Genomic DNA, 17,980 nt, shown 5'->3' on the forward strand with positions numbered 1-17,980 from the left:
CCTATGGACCCAGGTTCCTGGCCTCAGGGTCTGTGAAGGCCCACTTCCTCTGCACTAGCCCCGTTTCTGCCAGGGAAACCTGCCTGGTCCTCGGGCGTCCTGTTCGAAATGCCATCTCCTCTAAAGACTTTCCTTGGGCTCTTAGCAGCCCTGAGTTCCTGGCACTTGGTCACACCCTTCCTGGTGACAAGCATCTGGCTCCTCAAATGACAACCTCACCTGGATAGCCAGCTCCAGGAGGTGGCATCTGGGTCTCACCCGCTCAGTGACTAATGTGTGCTTGCCACCTGTGTGGTACCAGTTAGAGCTTGTTGAATAATAATCGCTAGGTGAGTGGATTCTTTCTTGTTCTGGCCTCAGAGCCAACTGGAAGGAGAGTGCAGAGCAGCCGGGGTGGCGGGGCAGCGAGGTGCAGTGGGATGATGTGGAGGGGCCAAGCCAACTCTTTTGTCATCCCAGCTCTGTCACTAGTGTGACCTTGGATGGACCATTTCACCTCTACATCTCAGCTTGTTTATCAGCATGATGGGAGAAGTACTCCTTTCTTCCTGGACTGTTGTAAGGATTAGAATTGGGTCAAGTGCCCACACATAGTAGGTATTCAACAGATCACAGCTATCATTACAGTTAATATATTAAATTCAAAAAGGATGCCGAATGTCCACCAAGTGGTGAGTGGAGAAACAAAGTGTGGCGGAGCCATACAATGGGACATTATGCAGCAACACACAGGAATGGGGTACTGATACGAGCTATGACACGGATCAGCCTTGAAAACTCTATGCCAAGTGGAAGAAGCCAGTCAAGAGAGACCACATAGTCTATGATTCATTTGGCTGTGAAATGTCCACAATAGGCACATCTCTAGGGGCAGAAAGTAGAGTAGGCATTGCCCGGGGCTGGGGGAGCAGGTGATGACGGCTAATGAGGAAGGGGCTCCTCTGTAGGGTGATGAAAATTTTCTAAAATTGATAGTGATTGTACAATTCTGAAATACACTGAAAACTTTAAGTGGGTGAATTGTGTGATATGTGCGTTATATCTCAATAGAGAGGCAATATATATATAGTGCCTGGATTCCTCAGGAAGCACAAAGAACACATATCCAGAGAGAGTCAGAGATGATTTCTGGGCAAGATGAGTAAGTGAGAGAAGCAGCCGCATGCACAGCCTCCTATTTTTGTTCTGAGAACCTGCCTCCTATAACCTCTTCCTCAAATGGGACCAACTGCTCTTTCAAAGGAGGAAGAAGGCAACCCATGAATTTCACAAGTTTTCATTTCACTCAGCAACAGGACCCCAGCCCAGCCCTCCTCTCCGCTACCAGCCTCAGCAGAGAGAATGGAGCAAATCTGTCCCCTCCAAGGCTACCTGCCAGGTGGGGTGGGCCTTCTCTGGGAGCAGAGGATACTTCATGAGTTGGAGAGCACCTGCCATTTAAAGGACAGCTGAGTCCGGACTGGTGTGGCTCAGTTGGTTGAATATCATCCCTTGCACTGGTAGGCCGTTGGTTTGATCCCTGATCAGGGCATATGTCCAGGTGGCAGGCTCCATCTCAGGTTGGGGTGCATGCAGGAGGCAGTTGATTGATGTTTCTCTCTCACATCCATGTTTCTCTCTCTCTCTCCCTCTCCCTTCCTCTCTCTCCAAAAATCAATTAAAAATATTGAAAAATGAAAGGGCAGCTGACAACACGAGTGAGGGGCTTTGTGTGACCATCTCTATCATGAGCACCAGTTTGCAGATGAGGAAAGTCAGGCTCTGGATGGCACATTTTGTCCAAGATCATCTGACCATCGCGTTGTGCAGCTGGTATTTAAACTCAGATTTGTCTGACTCCTAAGGTCACATTTGTTTTAGCCATCCCCTTTTCTTTACGTTCATTCTTATGTAAGATACACATGGTGGTTGTAAAACAGAGCAGAACATAAAGAACTGCATGAAAAACAAGTTCCGTGGCTCTGAAGCGAGGGTGGTGCACACGCTGGCATGTGTCCTGCAGAGTCATGCCAGTGTGCGCGTGCCAATGGAGAGGATCCCATACGCTTTTCTATGTCATCAAAGAGTCCTCAAACCCGTGGTGGTAAACGACTGATTACAACCCCATCCCATGGCCACATCACACCTTGTTTACCCCCCACTCACCCACTCTGAGGTCCCCTTCATATACATCTTGGGACACTGTGCCCCACTCCCTTGCTGTCCCCCCTCTGCTGCCTGAGCAGGGGTCCCAGATGACAGGAGTTGTGGGAACAGCCGAGGTCAGCAGATGGGAGAATATAAGTGACAATAGGATCCAGGGGGCCCACTGTTGCCAAAGAGGCACTTTAGAGGTTTCTAGGGAATGACAACATAGCCATTAATCATTGTTTGTGAATCTACTCTTTAGCCAAAGGTGTTGGCTGGTGGCTTCCCAGGGCCTTTGTACCCTTGTCCCCAAATTTGAAGCTTGGGGCAAGGACTCCAGTGGTTGTTCCGAAGTCCTTTCTGCCAACCCTCAGGGGTAGATGCCTCTAAATGTGTTGGGTGTGTCCCAGGCGCAGCAGGGAAGGACCCTTCCCTCCAGCTCTAGGCACAGGCTATGGTCCTTGGCGCAGCCATGGGGAGTCCCCAGGTGGGACATGTCTGTGGCTCCTGGGCACATGGCAGCTCACTGCCCACAGAAGAGCTGAGCCAGTGGCAGGCAGGGTGGTCCCATGGGCCCTGACACCAGGGAGTTGGATTATTTATTTTCTAACTGCAAATGTCTGCTCCAAGGCCCCTCAGCGGTGAGTTTTCTGCGACCAGTGTTACCTCCCAGGCCTGAACGAGGACTGGGAAAGGCTCTGGGCTTCGCAGGCGCCAACCAGTTGAGTGACCTTGATGAGAACCTTGATTCTGAGCAGCCTCGGTTTCCTTGCCCGTAACGGGGCGTGTGGAGCAGACTAGAGAGAACCTTTGGGAACAGAAGCTAGAGGAGCTTGCTCTCTGCCATTGGACTGTCCAAGACCAACTCCCAGCTCTTTCCCACGCAGGCTCTGGGGTCGAGGTGCCTCTGCTTCTTCACCTGCAAAATGGGAATAGCCATAGGAACACATCATGGAGCTGCCAGGATTGGGTGAGTTCATGAACCTGAGGCACTTCAAACCTGGCACCCCCCCCCCCCCCCCCACTGGGCCAGCAGCAGGTGTGCGTGCTCCAGATGTTGCCAGTAACAGCTGCGACTGCAGGGGGGTGGGGGAGAGCAGAGCGAGACTTGCCCGCATTTCACCCCCGGAGGAATGCCTTGGTTCAGGATGAAACCACCCTGTGAGCATTTGCCCCAGCTTGTTTCTGCCTAACAAAGCAACACAGATTCTCTTGTACTGTTTATAATGGGAAATCTTCAAAGGAGGAAGAAAGAGAGGAAGAAAGAAAGAGAGAGAAAGAAAGGAAAAAATAAAATGAAGGAAGAGAAGGAGCCTATTTAACTCCCCCACCACCATGAGATCTCTACCGCCCCCCCCCCCCCCTCCTGCCAGGGACTGGCTTGCAGAGACTGCAGGGTGACTTGAGCCAGGAGGCCTTGCAGAAGGTTGGGTATTTCTGGGGTGTCCTGTTGGGGAAGAGATGGAAGGATGGACTGTTTGAGTCAGAATGCTGTCCCCCTACACCTGGCCAAGAGAGAATGGCCTATCAAGGAGGAAGACCCTGAGCCTCCTGGCCCCTCCCCTAGGCCCCCTCAGTCATCTTGGGGAGTCTTCTGGTGGTCTGGCGGAGCTGCCTAGAGATGGTGTGTGTGGCTAGCCTGATGCTGAGACCAACAAGCCTGAAAGTCCAGTCCACAAATAACCATGGCCGCCCGCCTTTCCCATTCACTTCCTCCTGCCTCTGCCAAACGGGAATCAGCGAGTCAGCTGAAATCCATGGGCCCTCACTGAGCAGACACAAACCTCCCTGCTGTGTCTGTGCGAGCCCTATGCCCGGGCTCTTCCCATGGATTGAACCTCCAATCTCGTTGCTGAACTTCCAAGGCGGGGAGGGGCAGATGTAATTCCAGGTACTTGTGGCTCGGACAGTCCAACGGCAGAGACCAAGTATCCTCTTGTGGGGGCTGTGAATTGCCCCGTGTAGTGATGTGTACGTAGAATATGCTCAGAATCTCTTCCCGTGGATGATGGATGCCTTTTCAAGCTCCACCATTTACTAGTACGTGAAATCTGGAGCATCACCTAACCTTTCTGAGCCTCGCTTTCTACAACGGGGATAATATTCAGAGAGTCTGTTGAGGACCCACCACGTGTCAGGCACTTCGTAGATCACTGCACAACCAGCTTCCCAGTGCATCCTCCCCAAACCCCCTGAGGTTGTCATCCTTAACTAAACTCACAGACGGGCAAACAGAGCCTGGGAGGTGAGGTGCCCGCCTACACAGGGTCCTTTTAATTCCAAGAAGCACGTTCTCCATGCTTCCCGTGACATCACCTGTCCCACTAACTTCCAGGGTCCCCGTGGGTGCTCCGTGCCATTTATTCACCTCCCTGGGGAGTGTGGTGTGGAGGGTAAGAAGGCAGGCTCTCCGCTCACATCCTGCCTTCGATACTTACCTGGCAAGTCTTCACCAGTCTGAGCCCCATTCTTTTTGTAATTCACGGATGACAGTGGTACTTGCCTTAGCGTTGTTGAGAAGATTAAATGATATGGAGCCCCAGGAACACTTAGCACGCAGAAAGTGCTTCCTGAACACTGGCTGCTGCTATGGTTGTCATTAACATTCCTGCTTGAGATCTCATTGCAGGGCATCTGTTAGGCCCACTCTGTGGCGATCTTTTTTTTTTTTTTTAAATATAGTTTATTGATTTTTTACAGAGAGGAAGGGAGAGAGATAGAGAGTTAGAAACATCGACGAGAGAGAAACATCGATCAGCTGCCTCCTGCACATCTCCTACTGGGGATGTGCCCGCAACCCAGGTACATGCCCTTGACCAGAATCGAACCTGGGACCTTTCAGTCCGCAGTCCGACGCTCTATCCACTGAGCCAAATCGGTTTCGGCTCTGTGGCAATCTTAAACCAGGATTGCTTTCTTCCATCACTCACACACCTAGGGATTCCGGAGCATGCTCTTTTAACCGTGAGGGTTCCTTGGTGGAAGCCATGGCTGCCTCCCAGACATGATCGCGTGGGGATGGAGCACAGTGGGGAGGCAGGCAAACTCCCTTACCCTTGGGTACATCTTGGGGCACAGGACTCCAGCCCAGTTGGAGATAAGGGATTCCCAATCGCAGGGGAGAAAGGTAGGTGTCCCGGACGCTCTCTGCACTGGGGAGGTGAGCAGAAAGTCAATGCCCGAAGCCCTTTTCCTCCGAGACTCCTCAAATTCAGAAGATTAGAGATGGGACCAGGGTCTTAGAGAGGCCAATGAAGAACTTCACTTTTTTTTTATTTTGGCCCATATCGGAGAAGCTACTTGCTCAAGGTTGCACAGTAAGTTGAGAAAGAGATAGAAATCAAACTGAAGCTGGAGTTCTGAAACCTGTGCGGGGCTCAGCCCTGGGTTGGGTGCCGGGCAGGGCGGGCCTGAAGTTCTGATGCCATCTTGCCCTCGAGGACTTCATATTCTGGTGTGGGAAGGTATTGCTTCCCTTTATTCAAATATTCCTAATAAAAATCAAGAAAAACTCCCGTTTATTAAGCATTTACCAGGTGCCAGGCTCTGCACTAAGTGGGGGTGAACGTTGCCTTGTCCCTCATAAACCTGTTGGGGGGTCGGAGCGGGGGGTTGTGACAGAAGTGTGGTGTCCAGTCTGTAAGGATCCCCTTGGGGTATTAATGTCAAAAGTGGGGCAGGAAGAAGGCATCTGGGCTCCTGGTAACATTCTGTACCTTGATCTGGGCATGGTTATGTGGATGCACTCATTCTGTAAAAATTCCCAAGCAGCTCATCTACTTTACCAGATGCCTATTATAAGTCCACAAGTAAAGTTTTAAAACTGTAAAATTAGCCCTAGCCAGTTTGGCTCAGTGGATACAGTGTCCGCCTGCTGACTGAAGAGTCCCGGCTTTGATTCCAGTTAAAGGCACCTACCTTGGTTGCAGGCTCCTCCCCAGCCCTCACATGCGGAAGGAAACCAATGGGTCTGTTTCTCTCACATCGATATTTCTCTGTCTTTCCCTCTCTCTTCCACTCCAAAAATCAATGGAAAAATATCCTCGGGTGGGGATTAAAAAAGAAAAGTAAAAGTAATGAAATAAGAGGACTGGCCTTACATCCAAAATATGGGCTTGCCCATCTCCAACAAGGTGCTAGCTAAGCTCTGTGCGGCTAAGGAACCCCTGGGGTTCCATCCACGGCACCAACACAGAGCGGGAGATAAGCAATCCAGACAGTGCTTACCTGTGAATTCGGGTCCCAGATCCAGTCGTGGCTTCCTGACAGCCCCAGGTGTCAGACACTCTCCTGATAGCGTTATTGGAACTGATCTCATTAGAGGTGGATTCTGTCATTAGTCAGATAGTCGGAGTTTCACGGATGCTGAAAAGGTTGGCAGCATTGGATGGACTGTCTGGGAGTAATGCAGACTGTCTGGGGGTATCAAAGAAGCAAGGACCTAGGAGTCAGACGTGCCACTCCTCCCTAGTTGTATGAACTTGGGCAGGTCATTGAATCTCTCTCAGCTTCTGTAGTAGGTGTGTAGGTGAGAGATGGCAATACCTATTTTGTAGGATGCCAGAGCCTTCCTGTAGCAAAGTATATGGTCGGTGCTGGACCTTCAAAAATGTTATTTCCAGTTTTAAATCAGATATTACTGTGGTCACTGAAGCCATTGGAATGTCTTTGCCTGGGGTGTGAGTGCCAAGAAGACAGGATTGGGGCGGGGGCAGGCTGTAGAGAAGGGAGGTGAGTGAGAGGAGGCAGAGGGCAGGCAGCCATGGGGGGACAAGGAGCTGGAACACCTGCCCTAGGCCTGTCTCTGACTTGCTGTGTTGATCTTGGGCAACTTGTTCAAACTCTCTGCGGTGCCATTTCCACATCTGTAACACAGGGCTGTTCAAAGGATGTGTGTGTGTACAGTTCATCGTGAGGCTGGCTCTTGAGAGCAGCTGAGCATTCCAACCAGGGAGTGATAAGATGCCCCTGGCCTGGGCCCCAGAGGGAGGAGAATTCTGGGGAGGGGTCTAGCCCTAACCTCTCCCCCCACCCCTAGGGTGGACTCAAAATTTAAATCCAAGACCAGGTTTTTCGCCCCAGAATTGATCAATCGCCCCCCCCCCCCCCCACCTCATGTCAGTAGATAAGCTGAGGATCTGGTCCGTTGGGCCAGAGATAACAGCCAAGATTGTTACCCTGCAATCAGGCCCAGAAGTGACCTCTCAGATACTTCTCCATTTGTAGGTCCCCTGGGACAGCAGAGGCAGGGAAGGCCTTTTCACCCTCTGGGCTACCTGTGTCTGGTGCCCTGAGTCCTGGAAGGCTGAGCAGGGGTCTGAGGAAGAGACATGACTGCCTAGAGGGAATATCAGAGAGTAGGTCACCCACCCTGCCAAGGCCACTAGCTCCCGGCAAGGATATTCAGCATGGCCAGGGCTCGGCACTTGTTGGCCTCTCTTTGGCCTGCAGTGAATGTGGCTGGAGCTGGGTTGATTAAAGTTTTGATATTTTAATCATCACAGATGTTTTTGCTTTTATTTTTATTTCCAAGAAAGATTGCATGAAAGCATTATTTATCTTGACTACTGAATTCTTTAGTGCCCCCTTAAATTTTGCACCTGAGATGAGTGCCTCACTCACTGCCCCCTAGTCCTGACCTAGTGGTGACAGAGGGCTGGTGGGAGATGAGGATGGGGGTGGGGAGGGTGGCCCCCATGGTGTCAGGAAGATTCTGCACTAAGCTTTCCATTGCAGCTGTCTCCTCTTTGCCTGAAGATATGCCTTGAGGTTGGATTAAATTTTATAGATCAGCGATTCTCAATGGAGGCAACTTTGCTCCCCAGAGGACATTTGGAAATATGTGGAGATGTTTTTGATAGTCTTTGGGGGACAGTCAGATGATGGGGGAGGTACTCCTGACAGTTACTGAGTAGAGACCATGGATGCTACTAAACTTCTACAATCCCCCCTTCCTTCCTCTGCCAACACACTACAAAGAATTACTTTACTCCAAATAGTAAGAATGAAAAGGTTGAGAAACTTCATCTAGATCTATAGCATAGAAGAAAGAGCATATGTTTTTCACACATTAAAGATGAAAAAATAGAGAAACCAAGATGGTGGCATAGGTAAACACGGGAAATTGCTGCCTTGCACAACCACTTCAAAAATACAACTAAAAGACAAAACGGACATCATCCAGAACCACAGGAAGGCTGGCTGAGTGGAAATCCTACAACTAGAAGAAAAGAGAAAAGCACACTGAGAATCAGAGGAGGTACAGAAGTAAAGTGCAGAGGTATGGAGGCGCACACGGAAAGGGCTGGCAACTGAGGACGCGGTTGTCTTTTTCAATCAGGAGGGAGTCTAAGCTCCCGACTGCTCTGAACTCCACATCTATCAACAAGTGAATCTAAAAGTCAAGTGAACAAATAATCTGATGAACAGAATAAACTGGTGAATATAATAGAATCAGGGGCATAGAAAGGGAATGGACTGACTATTCTTGGGGTGCGGGGGGAAAGGGATGTGGGGGGTGTGGGAAGAGACTGGACAAAAATCGAAGGATGAGGACAGTGGGGGGGTGGGTAAGGGCAGAGGGTGGGGTGGGAACCAGGTGGAGGGGAGTTATGGGGGGAAAAAAGAGGAACAACTGTAATAATCTGAACAATAAAGATTTAATTTAAAAAAAGATGAAAAAATAGAAAGAGGGAGAACTAGAGTTTGAACAAGAAAAAGAGGAGGAAGGGAGAGAGAGAAAGAGATAGATAGATGATAGATAGAAGGTTTGGGAGCCAAAAGGACTAGGATTCCCAGATCCCCCACTTCCTGTGCACACTTGCAAGGGACTTTTCCTCTCTGAATCTCATTTTCCATACATGTGAAGTTAGGGTCATCATACATTCCCATGGGAATGAGGAGACGGTGATGATTCTGGGATAGGATACATATGAAGTCCCTGGTAGACATAAACTCAGGAGGGTGGGACTCCCTTCGCCTTCTCCCTCTTCCCCTTATGGTCCCCCAGCATTGTAGGATCCTCCCCCACATTGGCTGAGATAATGACCAGAGGAAGGCTGCTCATAGGGTTAAGACTGGGCACTTTAGGGGTGCTAATAGTAAGTATATGTGGGCAGTAGACATCTGGGGTCTTCTCCAGCGCACCTGGGTGGTTAGACACCCATGTGTGTCAGTGGACCCCAGGAGGCAGGTCCCTGCAGTCCCAGCAGGGAGCAGTTGAGAGAATTGAACAAATGCCTTATTATCAGCTCCCCTGCCCAGCACCCCAGCCTGGGGCAATCATCCAAGCCTCTTCCCACTTCCCCAAAAGCCCAATATAAGGACTGCCTCTGGGACCCCTCATTCTGAGACAGCAAGAGTGGAGGTCTCCGACACTTCAGAGGTGAGTCCTCTCCCAGCTGCCTAGGGAGCCTAGGAGGCCTGTCCCCAGGACCTTGATGGCCATTGTCCTTCCACTACGTCCTCAGTGTAGTGGAACCGGTCCTGACCTTGAGTACACCTGTTCTTGCAGGGACAGAGTCTGGGCTAAGTGTCATTTCAGGGGCCAGTGATAAAGCCCATGGGTAAAAGGGACATTTTCTGCTTCTCCAGGTCAGCATCTGTTCACTGGGGGAGAAGGAAGCCCTCTAACTTGCCTTTAATCAGCTAATTAAACAAACATTGCATCTCTGTTGTGGGACAGGGGCCGTGTAGACACAGTGAGCACATCCACGGCGGGAAGTGAAGCTGTGTCCCTGCCACAAGAACAGTGACTATGAAACTCCCCCTGCTCCTGCTGCTCCTCCTGCTGGGGACAGTTGCTGCTCTTCATCAGGGTAAATCCTCCCTTCCCTTCTCATCCAGCTTGACCCCTTCTCCTCTTTCTGGCAACTCCTTGGCTTCTTCTGGGCCAGGGCCACAGCTTTTCCTTCTTCCGTGGACCCAGCTCCCCTCAGGTAAGATCTTCATGGACTCAGAAATGTGACCTGAACAATCTGTCGGGGCTACTCCTCAAGCAAAACCCACCCACCTTCTCAGAAGTGCTTCTTCCTACCCCGAAATACACACCTGTCAGCCAGCACCATGTGCTCACCCCAAACGGGAGGAGATTCTTAGGCCTAGGCTCCAGAAGGAGACACTAGGAAGGCTTAAATGGGGCTGTCGGAGCTGTCCGTGGTCCTAGAAGAAGGGGATCCCTGACATGATGGCAAGCTACCTGTTCTTCCAGGGAATGATGCCCTCTATCCTGACAGCCAAGAGTCACAGGCAGACCTGAGCCAGGATCTGGAAGGCTCTGGGGAACAGGAGGGAGAGTCAGTCCTGACTGAGGAGGCGATTCAGTCTGAAGGAGAGCAGGTGGAGGCTTCCAGCTGCCAAGATGCCGTTGAGGATGAAGAGGCCATGGAGTCGGACCAAGATGACCTAGATGAGAACTTGCAGTGCCCCAGGGAAGAGGACACAGTGAAAATTCTTGGCAGTCCTGGATGCAAGACCTGCCGCTACGTGTTGGTGCGGACCTGCAGAAGATTTAGAGGCGCTAGGGTAAGTGGTGGCAGGGAGGCTGCTGATGGAGGACCAGGGGCAGGAGAAGATAGTGGATTCCACCTCCTGTTCCTTATTCATTTACACTAGTGGTTCTCAAATGCTAGTGAGCAGCAGAATCTCCTAGAGGTCTTGTTGAAGCATAGATATCAGAATTAGCAGGCGGGGCCCAAGAGTTTGCATTTAGGACCAAGTGCCTGGTGATGATGATATTGTTGGTCTGGAGACAGTACTTTGAGAATCACTGATTGGAACAAAGGCTTTGGTATTAGATATACCTGTGTTAAACCCTGGCTCCACCTGTGATTGTCATGTTACCTGGGCAAGTCACTTCACCCTTCAGAGCTTCAGGATCTTCACTTGTACAATGGAGATATATGGTACCAGCCTCTTATGTTGTGGTTATGTTTAAATGAGGAAACACATGGCAAGCATTTCGGTCAGTCCTTGAGTCATTATAAACTCCCAGTAAACAGTGGTTAAGATTATTCTCAGCATTATTATTATTTCCTGCAAGAAGGTCCCGGTGACAGATGAAGGAGTAAGAGATGGAATTGGAGGAGCAAGTAGATCCCTGATTTCTGACCTGACCAGGGGTGGAGAGTTTTCTCCTGAAGTCTCAGGAACTTGAGGGGAAAAAAACCCCAGTGAATTATCTACCCCACCTCTTCTTTCTGCAGGACACCTGCTGGAGGTGCTACAGAGGCAACCTCGTCTCTATCCACAACCTCAGTGTCAACTATCAACTCCAGTGCTTGGCCAGTAATGTTAACCAGCAACAGGTCTGGATTGGAGGCAGACTCAGGGGCTGGGTAAGTGAGGGGCCAGCTCCCAGGTACAGGAAGTTCTCTCTGGCATCAGGCCTCATCCCAGCAGCCGAGTGACCTTCCTGTGGGAGCTGGCCGGTGTGGCTAGAGAGAACTGGTGACTGTGCGCATCTCTTCCCATTCCATGTTCAGTGACTTCATGCCATGGCAGGTGTATTTACCCCAAGGAAATTGGCAATTGTTACAAATCAGGGTTCCTCCCTCCTTCTGCCTTCTCACCTTCCCCCAGAGCTGGTTGATAAACAGTTACCAGCTCAGCACTGGAGTCAGAGATCCTTTCCTTCCCCAGCTTGCTCATTGACAACCCGAATGGCTTCCTCATGTCTAAAATGGGGTCCTTCTCTCAGAGTGGTTCTGGGATAGTGGGTGAATAAGTGCTATTATATTTGCTACTCAAGTGTGGTCCATGGACCAAGCAGAATTAGCATTGCCTGATAGCTTGTTAGGGATGCACCGTCTTGGGCCTCATCTGAGACTCCTGAATCAGCAACTCCATTTTAAAAAGGTCTGCAGGAGACTTGTATTCACAGAAAGTTTGAGAAGCCTGGCTGTGTGAGGCGGGGGGGACCACTACTCATCCATTGTCATTGCCTGCAAACCTCAGGGGTGGGTGTCCAGGATATCTAGCTCCTAGCTGGGTGGGCAGTGCCCAGAAAGGGACACTCAGTGGGCATTTTCTGGAACCTCTAGTTATGTCTATCATCCTGGAATCAGCCTCTGACCCAGCCTATCCCTTCTCTCGTTCTAGTTCAGAAGGTTACACTGGATTGATGGGAGTGCTGTGAATTTTAGTAACTGGGCTCATCATCATGGGCGTGGCCGCTGTGTGACCCTATGCACCAGAGGTGAGGGGGACTGGGCCCCAGGGCAAAGGGAAGGGAAGGCAAGGTGGACTCTTACACACTGTCCCTTTGAGCTGCCTGAGCAACACCTCCTCAAACTCACAGCCTCCCCACAACTGGAGAACCAACGTCCTGTCTGTGCGGAGGGCTGTGAAGTAGAGTAAAGGGGTGCCCTGTGTGAGGGCTGGATGTGGCTCTCCATCCTCACAGTCCAAGCTCGGCTGGGCCCCTGGGGTCTTCTTTCCTCCCTCTGCTATTGACGTGACACTTAAGAATACCCAAGGTGAATGAAAGGTGTGGATGAGGGATGAAGGAGAGATGTGTGAATTAGGAATGGCTGAATGCCAGACGTGAGGGACTCAGGACTGTGGCTAAGGCCATACATGCTGGAGAAAGGCTGCCACAATTCCCATCCCAGCTCTGCCACCTGCCCACTGGCATTCAGGACAGTGATTTCCTTGCTGAGCCTCAGGTTCCTCATCTGTGCAATGGGGATGATGAGAGCACCTCCCTCTGGAAGTCATTGTGAGGATTAGCCAGCAGCCCCCAGAAAGTACTCAGCACCCTGTCTTCCTGGGGTGAAAACTCAACAAACACAAGCTAGTGGGGGGGGGGGGTGCAAACATATCATGACAATTGGAGGGCAAAGCGGGCACGGGCCACACTCTGCTGGCAGCTGACACCACTGTGTTTTCTATTTTTAGGAGGTCGTTGGCGACGAAAATGTTGTATAAGTCGCCTGCCCTTCATCTGCTCCTACTAAGCCAGAAGCTGGGAAGAGATCCTGCCTGGAGCCCCCTGGCGGCCCCTGGCCCGCCCTGGGCGCTGGGCTGGACTCCCAGCCTCTCCTGGTCATAAAGTCATGTTTCCCACCGCATTTCCTGACTCTTGTTTCTTCATTGCTCATTGGAGGGCTCCCCGGGGTTGGAAATCCTGGAAGTACTCACTCCTGTAGGGTGGGGCTTTGAGGAAAGTAAAGGATGGCCAGCGGGGCTCTGCTTCTCAATGTCCCGGTAATTGCTGTAAGCACCTCTGAGAGAAAGCTGCCCTCGAGTTCCGACCGATGCCAGACGGTCCCGCTTCTCCCGTATGAGTCTGGGTCCCCAAAGACTCGCCCGGAACTGGAGCTCAGAGCCTGAGACTCCCTCCCAATTGCAAAAGACAACCGCGCCTTCAGCCGCCAGCCCGCTCTGCGTGCGCCTCTGTACCTTGGTGTTTGGCTTCTGCACCGCTCCTCCTCTGAGTCTCGATACACGTAAAGATTTTTGTTTTTGGAGAACCAAGATGGCAGCATAGGGAGTAGACCTGTGCGTGCTGCCTCCCACAACATCATTGAAACTACCAACTATAAGACAAACAACCACCATTCAGAACCATGGAGAGGTTGGCCCGGTGGGAGTTCTGCAAATGGAAGGAAAGAAAGAAGCACAGTGAGACTGAGTAGGAGCTACAGAGGCGCCAAAAACAGAGGTACACAGTCGCACGCCAGGTGGGCTGCGACCGGATTCGCGTTTTTTTTTCAATTGGAAGCAGTTATTAACTCTGGAATCCTCTGGGCTTGCCCAGGGCAGGTCTCTGAGGCCCCAGACCCCACAGGGAGAGGTGGCACAGCCTTGCAGCAGTCGGAAAGCGAGTGAGGCTCTGGTGCGCAACTGCTCGCCAGCACTGGGGGACGCGAAGTCCCGGTCCCGGTCCCGGTCCCGGTCCCGGAGAGGTGGAGAGGCGAGGAGCCGTGGAGACGCCGCCATTGCTATTTACTCTGCCCTGCGACTCCCTGAGACCCAGCCCTACTCAATTTACATTCCCATCCAGGCTGTGCCAGAGGCACAAGAGAAAACGCCTGCGCTTTTACAAACTCTTGCATCCACTGAGCTGGTTCGGGTGGGATCATGAGGCACCAGACCCTACGGGAGTGGTGGCACGGCTTTGCAGCCGTCAGAAAGCGAGGGAGGCTCTGGTGCGCAGCTACTCGCCGGCACTGGGGGACGCGAAGTCCCGGTGTCCCGGAGAGGCGAGGAGCTGAGGAGATGCCGCCATTGCTATTTACTCTGCCCTGAGACTCCCTGAGATCCAGCCCTAATCAATTTACATCCCCATCCAAGCTGTGCCAGGTGCACAAAAAGACACACCTGCGCTTTTGCAGCCTAACCCAACAAATTTCAGACGTCAACTCCTTACACCCATGGGAGACACACTCAAGAAACAGACCCAGGAGAACCAAGATGGTGGCGTAAGGAAGAGACCTGTGCGGGCTGCCTCCCACAACAACATTGAAACTACCAACTATAGGACAAACAGCTATCATACAGAACCATGGGGAAGCTGGCACAGTGGAAGCTCTACAACTGGAAGGAAAGAAAGAAGAGCATTGAGACTGAGTAGGATGTGCAGAGACACCAAGTACAGAGCCCAACCCAGCAGACTGCAGATTTCAACTCCGTGCATAGAAAGAAGAGCATTGAGACTGAGTAGGATGTGCAGAGGCACCAAGTACAGAGCCCAACCCAGCAGGCTGCAGATTTCGGCTCCTCGCATCCGGGAGGGACGCACTCGGGGGGCGGAGTCAGGTTCGGGGCAGGCGGGGGCCGGCCCGGCTGGGCCGGTGATGTAGAACCGCTGTACCAGCAGGCGCACAAGCACACCCACCAGTTCCAGTGTCGCGTGGGACGCTGGGGGATGACAGACGGGCAATCTGTGCACTTGGTGGAGGGCGAAGTCCGAGCAGGCATGCTGGATGTTCAGCCACCAGGAACGCCTGGAGATTTTGTCTGGTGAGGAGCCACCCGGCAGGGGACAGAGTGCCAAACTTCGTGTTTCCCCGGTGAGGCTGGGACGGCCCCGGTGAGGTCGGGACAGTGCCGGTGAGGCCGATACAGCCCCGGTGAGGTCAAGACGGCCCTAGTGAGGTTGGGACGGCCCCGGTGAGGCTGAAACGGCCCAGGTGAGGTCGGAATGGCTCCGGTGAGGTTGAGATGGCACCCGTGAGGTTGAAACAGCCCTGGTGAGGCCAAGACGGCCCTCGACGGCACTGGCAAGGTCGAGACAGCCCCAGTGAGGTTGGGACGGCCCCAGTGAGGTTGAAACGGACCCGGTGAGGTTGAAACGGACCCGGTGAGGTTGAAACGGCCCCGGCGAGGTAGGGATGGCCCCAGTGAGGTCGGGACGGCCCTGGTGAGGTCAAGACGGCCCTGGTGAGGATGAAACGGCCCCGGTGAGGTTGGGACGGCTCCAGTGAGGTTGGGACAAATAATAGGGACCAGTATAGACTGATGAACAGGGGTAGATGCAGAGGCAGAGCAGCATTGAACAGACTGTCAAACTACAGTGGGAAGCCTGGGGAGGGTTTGGGGGGCGGTTTAAGAGATCAACCGAAGGACTTATATGCATGCATATAAGAATAACCAATGGACACAAGACACTAGGGGGTAGGGAAGGCCGGGGGAATGTCAAGGGGGCGGGGGGAAGGAGACATATGTAATACTCTTTATAATACTTCAAGAAATAAAAATTATTAAAAAAAAAAAAAAAGGATGGCCAGCGGTCCCTGGATATTGGTGGAATGGGGGTGGGGCACTGAGGGGTTTGGCTACAGCGCCACCTAGGGGCAGATCCAGGGCTGGGTGGCTCTCCCAAGACCTTTTTCAGACTAGGCTGGAGGAATGCACCCATCCCCCAGCTGGGGAAAGTTCTCATTGGGTTGGGGCTGGTGGGGAACTGGCCCTCCTGCGTTGTTTGGATTCAGTATAGGGAGCGGGTGGGGTGGGAGTGGGGCAGCTTTCCAAATGAGGGTGATATCACTGATTCAAGAAGTGGAGGACTGTTAAAAATTTAACTGAGTACATTTAAATATGAAATTGGCTTTATTCATTGATTCATGAATCAGGCAGCATCCCATCCAGCAAATAGAAAGAAGCTCTGAAAAGCTGTAATAATGGAAGGTGTTTATAGGCAGAAGGGAGCAGAAGAAAGGTTCTAGCAAAGAATGCATTGCTTCAGGGGAGGTCACCTTTCTTTGGAAGGGGTCTATCAGGAGGATTCCCAGCCCAAGCTGGTTTGGCTCAGTGGATAGAGTGCTGGCCTGTGGACTGAAGTGTCCCGGGTTGGATTCTCCTCAAGGGCAGGTACCTTATTGGCAGGCTCCTCCTGAGGCCCTGGACCCGGACCACGTGTGGAGTCAACCAATGGATCTGTTTGTGTCACATCAATATTTCTCTATCTCTCACCCTCTCCCTTCCACTCTTTAAAACTCACTGGAAAATTATACTCAGGTGAGGATTAAAAATAAAAAAAGCAAAAGTAATGAAATAAGAGGACTGGCCTTACATCCCAAAATATGGGCTTTCCTATCCCAACAAGGTGCTAGCTAAGCTTTGAAGCTAAGCTCTGTCTTTAGGGTGGAACCCCTGGAGTTGTGTTCACCGCGACAGCACAGAGTAGGAGCGCAATCCAGACAGTACTTATCTGTGGACACAGGTCCCAGATCCAGTGCTGGCTTCCGGACAGCCCCAGGTCCAAGCCCTGTCCTGAGAGCACTATTGGAGCTGATCTCATTAGAGGCAGGTTCTGTCATTGCCTCAGCTCCCAGGTGAGAAAACTGAGACTCTGGGACTTGCCATTCATTTGCATCACACTGCACTGAGACCCACCCTCTGCCTGATGTGGGACTGGACTGACCCTTGAGACAAGAGGCAGAGTTTGAAACCCCTTCAACATAAATGCAAACATAAGCCAGACACTCAGAGTTTCACAGAAGTTGAAAAGTTGGCAGCATTGGATGGACTCTCTGGGAGTAATGCAGACTGTCTGGGGATATCAAAGAAGCAAGGACCTAGGAATCAGACATGCCACTCCTTCCTAGTTGTATGAACTTGGGCAGGTCATCGAACCTCTCTGAGCTTCTGTAATAGATGTGTAGGTGAGAGATGGCAATACCTATTTTGTAGGATGATTGTAACGATTAAGTGGGGTAATGGATGTCAGAGTCTTCGTGTAGCAAAGTGTATGGTCTGTGGTGGGCCTTTAAAAATCACATTTCCAGTTTTAAATCAGACATTACTGTGGTCACTGAAGTCATTGGAATGTTTTTGCCTGGGGTGTGAGTTCAAAGAAGACAGGGCGGCAGCAGGGGCAGGCTGTAGAGAAGGGAGGTGAGTGAGAGGAGGCAGAGGGCAGGCAGCCATTTGGGTTCATGAAGCTGGAAGACCTGCCCTTAGGCCTGTCTCTGACTTGCCTTGTGATCTTGGGCATCTTGCTTAAGCTCTCTGAGGTGCCATTTACACATCTGTAACAAGGGAAAGTGTTTAAGCTCACCATGAGGCTAGCTCTTTGGGTCTTGAGAGCAGCTGAGCATCCCTACCAGAGAGTGATAAGATGCCCCCAGAAGGAGGAGAATGCTGGGGAGGGGTCTAGATCTTTCCTCCCCCCCACCCTTAGGGTGGGCTCAAAATTTAAATTCAAGACCAGGTTTTTGGGCCCTGGAATTGGTCAATTCCCCCACTATCACCACCCCATGTCAGTAGATAAGCTGAGGATCTGGTCCGTTGGGCCAGAGAGATAACAGCCAAGACCGTTACCCTGCAATTATGCCCAGAAGTGACCTCTCAGATACTTCTCCATTTGTAGGTCCCCTGGGACAGCAGAGGCAGGGAAGGCCTTTTCACC

At 51.7% G+C, this 17,980-nt stretch overlaps 1 protein-coding gene across 1 annotated transcript; it reads left to right on the plus strand.

The window, feature by feature from the left end:
• Positions 1–8,508: 8,508 nt before the first annotated feature.
• Positions 8,509–10,809, plus strand: LOC118665457 (proteoglycan 3-like). Its single transcript, XM_036326906.1, has 4 exons — positions 8,509–8,565; positions 9,812–9,944; positions 10,337–10,650; positions 10,741–10,809. The coding sequence occupies exons 2-4, from the start codon at positions 9,884–9,886 to the stop codon at positions 10,807–10,809; spliced, it is 444 nt and encodes a 147-aa protein (XP_036182799.1). The 5' UTR covers positions 8,509–8,565; positions 9,812–9,883.
• Positions 10,810–17,980: the final 7,171 nt, after the last annotated feature.

This window comes from Myotis myotis, unplaced genomic scaffold (assembly GCF_014108235.1).
Source record: "Myotis myotis isolate mMyoMyo1 unplaced genomic scaffold, mMyoMyo1.p scaffold_m19_p_10, whole genome shotgun sequence".
NCBI classification, from domain to species: domain Eukaryota; kingdom Metazoa; phylum Chordata; class Mammalia; order Chiroptera; family Vespertilionidae; genus Myotis; species Myotis myotis.